General features: G+C 37.4%; 2 protein-coding genes across 3 annotated transcripts; one reads left to right on the plus strand and one right to left on the minus strand.

Moving 5' to 3' along the window:
• Window positions 1–1,056: 1,056 nt before the first annotated feature.
• On the plus strand, window positions 1,057–4,026 carry LOC120011446. 2 transcript variants are annotated; one of them, XM_038862560.1, is made up of 4 exons: window positions 1,057–1,306; window positions 1,862–2,344; window positions 3,019–3,210; window positions 3,292–4,026. In XM_038862560.1, the coding sequence occupies exons 2-4, from the start codon at window positions 1,931–1,933 to the stop codon at window positions 3,853–3,855; spliced, it is 1,170 nt and encodes a 389-aa protein (XP_038718488.1). In that variant the 5' UTR covers window positions 1,057–1,306; window positions 1,862–1,930; the 3' UTR covers window positions 3,856–4,026. The 2 variants fall into 2 exon arrangements, with proteins under 2 accessions (XP_038718488.1, XP_038718487.1); XM_038862559.1 differs by lacking the exon at window positions 1,057–1,306 and having other exon boundaries at window positions 1,374–2,344.
• Window positions 4,027–4,224: 198 nt separating this feature from the next.
• LOC120010170 (ABC transporter G family member 31-like) lies at window positions 4,225–12,921 on the minus strand. The gene is given in 25 exon segments (XM_038860881.1): window positions 4,225–4,818; window positions 5,097–5,263; window positions 5,611–5,698; window positions 5,786–5,957; window positions 6,323–6,550; window positions 6,658–6,791; window positions 7,160–7,243; window positions 7,341–7,631; window positions 7,720–8,052; window positions 8,171–8,286; window positions 8,391–8,456; window positions 8,560–8,716; window positions 8,804–8,907; window positions 8,983–9,143; window positions 9,229–9,545; window positions 9,667–9,948; window positions 10,030–10,209; window positions 10,211–10,332; window positions 10,489–10,633; window positions 10,711–10,787; window positions 11,183–11,345; window positions 11,593–11,677; window positions 12,079–12,167; window positions 12,277–12,397; window positions 12,502–12,921. Coding segments are annotated over 25 exon segments (4,293 nt in total). The 5' UTR covers window positions 12,846–12,921; the 3' UTR covers window positions 4,225–4,551.
• Between the last annotated feature and the right edge of the window lie 278 nt (window positions 12,922–13,199).

Raw genomic sequence — 13,199 nt, forward strand, 5'->3', positions numbered from 1 at the left:
CTGAAAATATCAACTTTATACTCTTTTGATTTGATTTCTCTATAAATGAAATTACACCCATACGAATAGTAGTAGCCTTTGGAATTATTTTTTTTCATTTTGTTTTGTTTTGTTTTGTGCTTCTAATGGAAAGTGAATGTTGGTATGTTTGCCAATTAAATAAGTTTAGAGCTTTTATATGAAATGAAAAAAATGCTTGAGACTCCAATTTATTATGACTTCCATTTTATCCCTAATTCATGATGTATTTGATGTTAAGTGAGTGTTACATGGTGTATTTTATAATCAATGACTATTATAAATTTCATATAAGATTGAGAGTAAAATGGAGGTCTTAAATTGAGGGTCGATAACATTGTTTATATAAAATATTATATGACAAGCATGTCGTAATCAGTGTGCCACCTAAATTATCTGAAGAAGAAAATCTGATAAGTGAGTCCGCAAACAAGATCTACAATTCAAATTTTTTGAAATTGTTCTAGAAAAAAAAAACCTTAAATCACGATTCACGCCATTGTCAACAGCCGTTTGAAGTTTGAATTATGAATTGAAGCAGAGAATTAGTAACAATAATTTTTAATATCCCAAGAATCATGTCAAAAATTTAATCAATATATATTATTGAATAGCATTAAAATCCCAAAGCACCATATGATCTGTTCTTCTCTCCGACTCTGACTCTCTCTCTTCTTAATTTCATTGATTGTCTTTATCTACCCAAAAGAGATTCAAAATTCTGATGGAGCTAAAAACCCATTTGCAGTGAAGACTCCTTTCAGTATTCTCCCTCAGAAACTCGCGAAAAACTGATCGATCTTCCTGTTGAAATATTAATTGCAGAGGTACTGAACCAGCTGCACAACGAATCATAACAAGAGCAGATCATCATCAGTTAAGAAATTTTTTCCCCTGATACGGAAACTCAAAAGATTTTTCTCTCTCTTACACACACCAAACAAAGGAAGAGATGTCTATGCCTTTATTTTGGGTTCCTTAATTGGGACAAAAAGTGGCCTATAAAACCGAACCCTTTTGCCTTTAAGCCTTAAATCCATCTCCCCCTCCGTACTTGTACCAAACGAGAGAGGTCAAAAATAGAAAGATTCACTCAAATGGGTTTTTGAAAAAGTGAAAAAGATTAGTGGGTACCTTCCAATTTTTCATATACTAATCCACATTGCTCCAGAAAGTGAGAGAAACAGAGAGAGAGAGAGAGAGAGTGAAGTGGTTGTGACTTGTGTGTGTATTTTACTAATTTTAGTAGGTTTGTTAGAAATGGGCGCTTGTTTTTGAATTCGCGAAGGTGGGTTTTTATTTTTCATTTGTGTTATTATTACTTCTTCTTTCACTCATGCGTAGAATATAGATACTCCATTGAGTCTTTGAAGATAAGCATTAATAATATATTCAAAGGGAGGTTTTTGAGTTTGAGTCTGTGTCTTTCTGTGACATCATTTTGTCTTGCAATACAAATTCTTCACGAGGTTGTGTCAGTTTTTTTTCTTTTCAAGAAGAACAAAAGAATCCAATCTTTACCTGCTTATTTTAAGGTTTTTTGATGCCTAATGTTTTTTGCTCCATACTGTTCTCTTCACTTCTCTGCCTGCAACCTGTAAAGATTCTAGAGATCTTGCAGTTCTCTTCTGAATAAAACATCCCCACTTGTGTCCTTATTTTTGGTCTTCTAACAACACATGTTTTGTCTATCTATATACTTTTTGTTTCATTGCTTGACATTTTCTTATGAGCCTCTTTCTCTGCTTTGTCATTCTAAATAAACTCCATTTGGGTTCTTGATTACTGCCACTGATATATAAAGACCTTTCCACATTTGGGGTCTTGATTTTGTTCTCTTCAGCATTGTGCAGCCCTTTGTGTTCTGATCTGGTAATTCAAATTCAATAGAGAGAAAAAGAGGAAAACAGATATGGGTAAAGCTACTAGGTGGTTAAAGGGCTTGCTGGGTATGAAGAAAGAGAAGGAGAGACAAAATTTTGATACTTCGAGTTCAGTTTGCAGTACTGACAAGAAAGATAGAAAAAGATGGAGTTTTGGCAAATCAGGGTCTTCAAGTGGGAGAGACAGTGCTGTAATTCCTCAAAATCCGGGAAGAGATGCAGCCTGGATCAGATCCTACATTTCTGAAACCGAGAAAGAGCAGAATAAGCACGCAATTGCGGTGGCCGCAGCCACCGCTGCAGCTGCCGATGCTGCTGTTGCCGCAGCACAGGCGGCGGCAGCTGTGGTGAGGCTTACAAGTCGGGGGAGAGGGACTCTGATTGGTGGAGGCAAAGAGAGGTGGGCTGCCCTGACAATACAGACTCTTTTTAGAGGCTTTTTGGTAAGTGGGTATGAATATCTTTTTGTTTTATTTGGTTTTCAGTGCCTTTGATTGGTCTAAAACAGTGAAATCTCATTTGGGTATTCTCTTGTTAAGTCTCTTTATACATAGATGCCGTGCCATTGTAATGAATCTGCTTTGAGGTATGTCTGTTGCTATGTTAGATATGTGTTTAAGGTAATGTCTTGTTTTTGCTATTGAAGTACATTGCTTAGATTTCACTTTTGTGTCTGTTTACAGAAGCTATAAAAATGAATTGAAATGGTAATGAAATATTACTCTTTTTAATAAAAAAAAAAAAACTATTTTACTGATATCTGGTTGATATCTGAGCTATTAAAAGCTGGAATTATGGATTAGATTCAAAATGGACAAGAACAGTACATAGTTTTTGTTTTACATGGGTTCCCCAAGTAGTGTACTTGTGCTTTTCCAACTTTAGACTTTGACTGACCAAAGCCTATGCTTTGGATTTTGTTTGTTCTGAAATTTGAATTCAATATTGAATCCATGACGTGTTGATTTTCTTTTTCTCCTTGGACCAGCATTGCCTTTTGAGTTCCCTTGCTTCTACTTGAATTTGAATGAAATGCTGCATTAGACGGTTTGGCATATTTGGGCCTAGTTTGGTAAACAAATGTGTTGAACATAACTGAATTTTGATTATTGCTTAGGCGCGAAAGGCTCTTCGAGCTCTGAAAGCACTGGTTAAGTTACAAGCTCTTGTGAGAGGATATCTTGTCCGGAAGCAAGCTACTGCAACTCTACGCAGCATGCAAGCACTTATTAGAGCTCAAACATCTGTTCGAACACAGCGTGCACGTCGTTCTTTCAATAAAGAGAATAGGTTTTTTGGAAAATCTGTTGTAAGACCCTTCCCTTCCACAGTCCTAATACTTTCTTTTGTTTGAATACTTGTCTTATTGATACATTTCTGTGGTTTTCAGGAGAGATTTGAGGATACGAGAAGTGAATTTCACAGCAAGAGACTCTCTACATCTCTTGATATAAACACGTTTGGTGAGAGCCCCAAAATTGTTGAAATCGATACCTACAAGCCACGATCTGGGTCTCATCGGATCAGCTGTGCATTCTCAGAATGTGGTGAAGAGCTTCCATATTCATCGCCTCTACCAAGCCGAAATGCAATCCCTGATTGCGGAAAATATCAAGATTTTGATTGGTGCTTCAATGGCGATGAATGCAGGTTCTCTACTGCCCAAAGTACTCCTAGGTTTCCAAACTCGGTCCGGTCCAACGCTCCAGCCACACCAGCTAAGAGTGTCTGTGGATACAACTATTTTAGGCCTTACGCCAACTACCCCAACTATATGGCAAACACTCAGTCTTTCAAGGCCAAACTGAGGTCTCACAGTGCTCCAAAGCTAAGACCAGAACCCGGGTCGAAAAAGAAGCTTTCGCTCAACGAAATGATGGCATCTAGAAATAGCATTAGCGGGATTAGAATGCAGCGATCGTTTGCACAAGTCGAAGAAGCTTTTGGATTCTGAGAAAGCTGTGTTGAGCAAGTCCTCTTCTTTTTGTTCAGAAAACCAGGAAAGATTATGAGTTGAATTAACTTCTCTTCCTATTAATTTCCACAGTGTTGACAAACTATTTGTGTAAATCCCTCATTGACAGATATAATTTTAGCAAGGCTTTCAGTCTCTGTTTTCACTTTAGTATGGTTTGCTGTTAAGTGTTACAGGAACTCTTTCAGACCAAAAACCAACCAATTTCTGTACAACTTCAACAGAGCTTCTATGAAACTTCCATGGCTGTCCTGACCATTGCAATTATGCCCAGGTGAGGAGTGAATCCTAATTATAGTTTCAAATTATCCAAATTAAGAAAACGTCATCAACAATATTTGGTAAAACCTCCAATCATTAAACTTTATTAGAGGGGGTTGGTGTAAGTTTAATGTAAAATTACATGAACCAATTGCATCATATGTTCAATAAAAATACAGCCCAATAAAAATGAACAAGCAGCCCATGTGACCGTCCGTCGAAGCCCGGTCCATTAAGCCGGCTAAGTTAAATCCTAAAATTCTCAATTTATAACCCCTAATTCTGAATTTCTGATTCCAGTTCAAGCTCTTGCCTTACATCTTCTTTGCCTCAAAGAAATCTTACAATGCAGTGCTCGTTAATCACTTGAATCCTCAAGTCTAAGATTATCTTGCTATTCTGTATATCGACCATTCATCTTTTTTGGAAGTTGAGAAGTTTCACAGAGAGAACAAAGATGCTAAAAAATAGAAGACAGAAGCCAACGAGCACAACGACTGAAACTCCAATCATTCCAGGACCATAGCCAAGGTTAGCTTCCAAATACGCTTTCACAGTGCCTGTAAACTCAGGTTCTTCAATCATGCTTTCCACATCACCAAGTTGAGAGGAGACAATCCCCCGCAGAGTCCATGCAATAGGACTAATATAATAACACCATGCCCACCATTTTGGAATGTTCTGAAATAACACACATTTCAAACCACGAGGTAAGTTTACAGGAAAAGAAAAGGAAATGTTACATTGCTTTGAGAATAAAATAAAAAAATACTGCGAAACCAAGCTCTCGGCGCACTGCTAGTAGTAGTGCTTAAAAGTACTTCCTCATATACCAGCTAAGATATCACATAACAATTACTTTCACAAAACAAGTTGATTAAATTAGTCCGGCAACTCCAGCTCACGTTTAAAGCAGTAGTGATTTTAATAAGTTGAGAAGAGGGAGATATATGCTTAACTGGTTTTGGTACAAAAAAACCAGAGAGGAGATTCCAGATAGAGTAAAAAGCGGAAGAAATGACAGCTGCCAAGTGTTGATTAGGTGTGAGACCAACCGCCATCATTCCGTAAAAAGTAAAGTAGGTGAAGGTGAGGAATAAGAACACAAGATAGAGGAAAAATTTCCCTGCAAAATAGGAAGAACATTCATGAGTAAGTTGCCTATATTTACTAGTACCTTAATGAGCAGTGTCAAGTCAAAATCCTAAGATCTCAAACATGACATTGACCTTTCTGATTTCCAAAACAACAATGAGCGAAATCAAATTAACTTTTATCAGAAATTCAAACAAAAGATAAAAAATTTACAAACATTTTAGATTAATGAAGGCAACCTCTTGAATTTTTAACTGTGACTAAAAAGTAAAGCAAAGGTTATGCCATATAGAAAATGTATCACCAATGTGAATTCAGGCAAGTAGCCATTCATTCCAAACAAGAAGATGAAACTCTTATTACGAACTTAAATCTTACTTGCTGTCGTTTCAAAATGGACCATAAAATAGGTGATGACACCAAACACAATTGTTTGTAGGGCTATATATGGAATCTCCACAAGACCCTGTGCAGAAAACAATTGAACCATTAATGAATATTATTTTCAAAAGAATTTTCACTGGTCAAATTCCTTAAGTAATATGAGACTTACCTGTGCAGCCCCATAAACGAGGGGAGAATACATTCCAGCCGCTTTTTCCCTGTAAAATACTGTCCTCTCAATTGAAACAATTGGCTGTACTGAGGAAGCATTATTCATCCCAAGAAACAAGCATGCTGAAAAGAGAGCAGCCATTACTATGAACAAACCTTGAGTTGAGTCCCTACAAAAGAATATGCATGGATATCATCTGTGAGCGATACAGCAAAAATTTAATTGTTGAAAATGAGATTTCATATAATGAAATGTATTTATTTAGCATACATTTTCCAATATCAAAATGTACTCTTCCTACCGTTGTAGGATGTAGCAATATATTTTAGTAATATTTCCCCAACTAAGGCTACCCAGAGTGGCTGAAATTTTACCCTTAACAACTATGTTGCTAGCAAAATCCAGAAACAAAAAGGTAATAAGAAAGAAAACTGAAACTTCAAATGAACAATCATAAACATCGTCATATCGCCATTAAGATGTCAACAATAATTGAAGACATAATCTCTAAGTAATGGGTGCAAAGAATGTTACCTTTTTGAACCAATATTCCAAAATACAGTGCCAAATATTAAGGCACTTATGGCAGTGAAAGTTAATCTCATGAGATTGTATGAGGGAGTTCTCCAATAAACAAGATTCTGTTTCCGAAGGCAAATAAGAAATTGACCCAAAAAAGTTTGCGAGTAGGTTGTGGAAAACTTTAGTGGTTCTGAGCCAGCAGTTGGAGCACTCATTTGCTTAATTGTAGCTTCCAGTTCCCTAAAGCAAAGACATCAACACAAGAAATCATTTACTTCAAAAAAAAATGCATAAGTTCCAAAGAATGAGCAAGACCCAATTCATAAAGATCTTGCTAGAAAAATTACCTGTATTGTTCTGAATTCGTGTATAATTTCGAAAAATCTATACCAATTCTCTCCTCAACAGTAGGTGTAGTTACCTCGAGCATCCATGTTGCTGGATTGTAACCATTCGGAATTGGAGAAATTCCATTAATTCCCTGCAGAAAATAAATGAACTTGAGAACGTCATGACCATCTCCATCAAAATGGAATTTCATAATCTGTCTAGACTAGACCATATATGGCTTAGAGGGACAAAAAAAACAAACAAATAAAATACATCCATCAACACAAACACCTGAGAATGAAAATGGGTATTTCATTTTGCTGAGGGTATGATTCAGCTAACATAAGATGACAACCACCCATACCACTAAACCACAATGGAAATGGTTTAACCTAGAAGATACATATTAAGGTGAAGCTCTTTATGAGCAAAATTATATATAGACCAAGTGTATATCTTTGATTTCAATGAAAAATACATTAGAGAGTGAAATATATAAATTAAGAATCAAAATGGTACCTGAAAATAGTCTGTCATAATCTTTGAGTGCACACCAAGCTTCCCTCCATATATAACACTCCCCCCACGTTTCATAAGTAGTAGCTGTGCATATATCAAAACACATAGCATGGCATATATATCTGAGCTCTCAGACTTGCTTTTCCATATAATAGACAAAAATATATAGTGGGAGAGTAACCTCATCAAATGCTTCAAAAATGTCAATGCTTAGTTGATGTATGGTGCAAACCACTGTCCTCCCAGTATCCACCGTATTACGCACAGTTCGCATCACTATGGCTGCTGCCCGTGCATCTAATCCCGACGTCGGCTCATCCATGAAAATAATGGAAGGATTCGCGACGAGCTCTACTGCAATTGTTAAACGTTTTCTCTGCTCTGTTGATAAGCCAGAACTACCAGGCAAGCCAACCAGAGCATCTCGCAGGGAATCCAGCTCCACTAATTTCATCACTTCTTCTACAAACTCCTGCAATTCAATTCATGTTGTATAGACAATATTGAATTAAAAAAGAAGAAGAGCATACACATGAATGAATTTATGTCATGCAACTCACATGTTTTTGTTCTTTGCTGACTTCTTTTGGAAGGCGAAGACTAGAAGAAAACCAGAGAGACTCCCCAACGGTCAGCTGAGGAGAATGTATATCATTTTGCTCCACATATCCAGAGATTCTAGCAAATGTGCGTTGCTCTTTTGGGAAACCTGATATCAAGATATCACCTTCTATGTATCCGCCAGTTTTCCTCCCCGCGAGAACGTCCATTAAAGTTGTCTTTCCTGCTCCGCTTGACCCAACCAATGCAGTCAGAACACCTGGTGAGAATACTCCACTCACATTTGATAACAACTGCAACTTCTTTTCAGGTATACCCCTTGAACTCATTTCCTAAATGTCAGAATAAAAATAATTATTTATTGTTTACTATTATTATTCATATATGTAATTAAGTTGAAATTTGAAATAGACAGAGGTCAAGGTAATCAAATTTAAAAACAAAATACACCTTGGGCATATCAACGAAGTAATTGACATTTAGGAATGTCATTGTTAATGGTTGAAATGGAAGAATCATTCCCTTCTTTTTGACACCCAGTGATGTATTAGCCTCCACATTAGTCACTGCATAATCCGTTAATAGTCACTCCATTAGACGAAGTTTAATTGAATAAAAGAAGTATTAAATCAAGTATCCAATCAGCTCTGCATAATAAAAAATGACTGACCACCATTTCCAATCGAATTTCTTTCAATGCCATCAAGTGGAACCACAGCCTGAGCTTTTTGAATGGCTGTCAAGAACAAGCATACACATTTGTGTAACAAATTAGAAAAGTACAACAAAATGCTCTTAAAGAGTACGATAGAACTTTAACTGATGCAACAAAAACTTACGGTTGAGGTAGGTCAAGGCCAAAGTGACAAGGTTGTTGAAAAGAAAGCCATAAAGAAATAAAACACCAAATCCGAGCCAATACCAATAATCACCAGTAGGTATACCATGGTCACGAAGGACATTGTATCCAACTGTAACATTCCCAATATGAGACATCTGCAAGATTTTTCAATTATTCTGTCATCCGATCTTATCATTGATGCAGAAGATTAAAACCGAGAGAATCGAAACCAGGGAACACACCTTCATCCACCTTGTTGCAGTAAATTCATTGACAGATATGGCATTTTGGCCATAGGATAATGGTGACACCCAATAACCCCAAATCCACCATGGCTTAATCTCATCTGAAACAAGAACATCCAAAGCATTAATAAATGACAGACATATTGTATTATCAAGTAAGTGTTGAGAAAGCATACGTTTTGGCATAATAAATCCACCCAACAAAAACACTACTAAAATTGCTGCTGATCCAAAAGTATTCGCAAGAACCATGTCCCGCGCAATGGCAGCAATCAACCTAAAAAGCCCCAGTGCCATTTGGTGTATTGCTAGAAGTATAAGCAAGAAACAGAAAAACCTGAAACGCGGATCAAAGACCGTTAACAGACAAACATTATGGAAAGCATAATGCAGAAAGAGTAAGTAAAACTGGAACTACGTACCTCCCAGCACTGGGGGCAAAACCAATAGTGTAGTACACAACACAAGACCAGACAAAAGCTTCAAGAATAGAGTAAGGTACACGCAGAATCCAACTGGCTAGAGACCAAGCCCATGCAGGATGAAAGAAATTATCCCGTTGCTTGTAAAAAACGGGAAGTCGGGATATCGTAAGAGGGAGCTCAGAAAAGCCATTAAACATAATGTGTACCAAGCCAACGAACAGGGCAGCGAGATATAGATTTCCATTTGTCTCGTCTGCGGGATGTAATTCTGTTCTCAAGAAGATTGTGCATGTAACGAATCCAATAAATGCAACCTATAAAACATTAGATTTAAGCATCAAAATGAACAACAATGAAAGTCCTTAGTCCTACTGTGTTTTCAAACAACTGATGAAGCATCACCAACTTTTCCAATAAGATCAAAGGAAATCCTACCTGACATGTCCTAAAAGTATAAAGAAATCGATGGCGGCTGATCAGCAGTAGTTCTCGTGAAAAGCATGCCTTCAAGAGCTCATATTTTGAGACAGCGTACTTCTCTTTCGACAAAGCTGAAGGATGAGTCTTGGATTTATCATATGAAACAGAAAGCGTGGACTGTAACGACCTTCCGAATCTGGAGTTAGCAAAAGCTTTTGCAATTTCTGGGACAGGAAGGAAAACATATGGTTTTGAAGGATCAGCCCAGTACTGAGCCTGATCCTTTTTAGAGGTCACCTGAATATAAAAAAAAAATTTTTAAAAGAAAGGCAAGAAAGAAATCACATTGATAATATGTATAATACATTTACTAAATACCTCTTGAAGAAAATCTGCAACCCCCTTACGCGGTGGCAGTTGAAAACCTAACGATTCAAAGAACTCTAGAACATCTGCTCGAGGTCCTTGATACACCACATGGCCTTCCGATAATAGCAAGAGATCATCAAATAAGTCGAATGTCTCAGGTGCAGGCTGAAGAAGAGCCATAAGTACAGTTGGCATCCATTTCATGAACAAAGTTCCCTACACATTTCACTATCTGATAAGTAGTCGAACTATCAAGCCCTGTGGATATTTCATCCATAAAAAGGGTTTTCCTGGGCCCGACTATCATTTCCCCTGCATAAGACCAAGAATAACCATTAATATAAAATATAACCAAGAATCGAGTTCTCCAAGAACATTTGAAATGTCAGAGTTCAAGTATGCATAAAAATACTGTAAGTATAGTAGCTTCAACTTTCAAGAGATTCAACTGGTGAGAGAGAGAGAGACCTGTGGTAACTCTTTTTCTTTGCCCTCCTGAGATACCCCTGAGCATATCATTGCCAACTAAAGTCTCTGAACAAACATCAAGACCAAGGACCTTTAAAACATAATCTGTTGAAACGCTGTGCTTTGTACCACCAACAGAGGATGCCTGAACCATAAAATTGTTTAGATAACATCAGGATAAGAGTAAAGTGTCCACACCAAATATGAGTTTAAAATAGCAACCTTCATAAAGGCGTCAATCTCTGGACTCGGACGTATGTTCCTTTCCTTCTCCAAACGGGCCAGATCATCCATATACCCTACCAGTGAAAAAAATCATAAGCAAAAAAATAGGTACCTCATGATGGAGTCGGGATCAGGGAAGGACAAAGAGTACTGCAGCCTTAACCTTCCATTTTCAGAGATGTTAAAACTACTGTGACCTTAAGGTTGTGGTGGAGCAACATTACCACCAGGCCACAGGCTCATATATAAATACATAACCTCCATTTTTGCAGCTAATTCGGCCCAGGTGGAGGGGTGGAGGGCGAAATCTTTAGTGAAAGAGATGAATGCAATCAAGGAAGAAATATGAAGAAGATTTGGTAATATTAATCTTATTAGTACCTAGCCAATGGGGTTGCAATTATGCCTTTCCACTTCTAAAGTTTCAAAATGCTACCAAATAAATAAAATGGATTTAAAGCAAACAAACCTCCAAAGCCTTCACTTGCACCTTGACATCTGGCAGCAAAGTCCAAGGTTTCTCTTACAGTAAGCTCTGCAATATGATTATCTGTTTGGCTAATGTAAGCAGAAGTCCTTTGGACACAAAATTCATTAAGATTATGGCCATTGTATGTTATATCCCGGCTTTTCTGGAAACCATGAAAAAGACAAAAAAAAAAAAAAAAGAAGGGTTTGTATCAAGGATCAAAGATGGTGCAATTCATCAAGAAAAGAAAAAAAAAATCGTTATTTTAAGTTTAATCAGCCCGTGAAGCAATCAATTTTTCTTTACAAAAGGACGCAGACAAGAAGAATAAGCAAATGCAGAAACTACGTACAGATGCAAAATCAGACAAGAAGTTTTAACAAAATTTACAAATTTGAGGGAGAACTAACCTTCAAGTTTTTGTCAAGCTTCCCGGCAAGAGCTAAAAGTAGAGAGGATTTACCGGAACCTGGTGGTCCTAGGAGCAATGTCATCCTGCAAAGCACATATGTCACCGACTCACCGTTTTGTACACTTGTCATGACTGTTATTGTATATGGAGAAAGCAAAGCAAAGCAAATAGATTCTCATGCTGATTTAATGAGACTTCCACGTTTGGCACCCACTCGTGCAACTAATTAATTTTAACAACAAAGCAATTAATCTTTTGCTTCTCACATGCGACTTCCACGTTTGGCACCCACTTATTTCTTTTAGCAAGAACAGAATATCATAATAGAACTTTGCTTTCATATATAGGTAAGACAAGCAGTTTTAAAATCATAAATAAAACAAAGATTAATCGGGCAAAGACAGAAACTAATTAAAAACAAATTATTATACTTGTACTAGATAATACATGAATTCCACTTCATTCAAAGGCTAATTATACGCACCTTCCTGGTTTCACAACGCCATTAACGTTGTTCAGTATGGTTAAAGAATGTCTCCTTGGCCGAAATAGCCTCAAACCAGTCAGAATATTCTGCAACCACTCGTATCAAAGAAAGTTAGTGAGAAAGGATTGAATCAACTAGAAGAGTAAAAACAACAACTATGTGAACCAATAAAAAAAAAGGTATAGAAAGGGAAACCTCTATCGTATCACGAGCTGCATTGATCAAGGTAGGTAAAGCTCTGGAACCAATTTGTACATTGGCCTGGATGTTCAAGTTCTCAAACCTTACTTCCACCTTTGGCACCTCCAATCCAACCCTTCATATAAGAGGAAACAATTTTGAAAATCCATAAAAAAGGAAAAAGAAGAAGACTTAAAATCTCTGCAAGTGAGATGATTATCTGTTTCAAAATCAATTTACCTATCCAAACGCTCTTTAATAGCCGAAAGTAGCCTGTAGTTATCCTGCTCGTTAGTCGCCAAAGCCTCTTTCACAACAAACTCTCGTTTCGAGCGAGTCAGTTTCCTCACGTCAACAGTCTCCGCATTCGCAACTCCATCTTCGCCGGTTCCTTTCTCCGACGACCCTCTCCTCAGGACGGCATAGTTCCCTCGCTTCTGAGAGGGTAGCTTGTCAAGCGCTGCCCACATCAACTCAACCTCATCCTCCTCCACCGCATCCGCATTTGACGGTTTCGCAAACGATTCTCTTCCTCTCTCTAACTCCAGAAACTCGAAATAATCCCTTCTATTGGAGGCTGCCATAGCCACCACCAACTCTAGCTCCAATGGAGAAGGAGAGTTTTGTTTCAAAGAAGGAAGGTGGTGTACGTGTTTATTAGAGCTTTCCCGGGAATTTTTGAGGTGAAGTAGATTCACGATATTGCCCTTATTTATAGAGCACGGACTAGCTAACGTTTCTCTCAGGCGTATGAGCTTACGTCATAGTTAGTATGCTTTAATAGCTGACGTCACCAACATTTCTAGTGAATAAGTAACCACAATGGTTGTTTTTTGTTGGATGAATAAAAATGTATGAGATTTTATGTTTTGTTGATGTGATTGTATTGGGATATTGTATTTTGATGTAGTTTTGTTGGGGACAACATAGAGGCATGA

This window comes from Tripterygium wilfordii, chromosome 12 (assembly GCF_013401445.1).
Source record: "Tripterygium wilfordii isolate XIE 37 chromosome 12, ASM1340144v1, whole genome shotgun sequence".
Lineage (NCBI taxonomy): Eukaryota > Viridiplantae > Streptophyta > Magnoliopsida > Celastrales > Celastraceae > Tripterygium > Tripterygium wilfordii.

Coding starts and splice junctions, on each gene's coding strand:
- LOC120011446 (XM_038862560.1), top strand. CDS start 1,931: ATGGGTAAAGCTACTAGGTGGTTAAAGGGCTTGCTGGGTATGAAGAAA. Junction 2,345..3,018: donor CTCTTTTTAGAGGCTTTTTG/GTAAGTGGGTAT, acceptor ATTATTGCTTAG/GCGCGAAAGGCTCTTCGAGC. Junction 3,211..3,291: donor GGTTTTTTGGAAAATCTGTT/GTAAGACCCTTC, acceptor TGTGGTTTTCAG/GAGAGATTTGAGGATACGAG.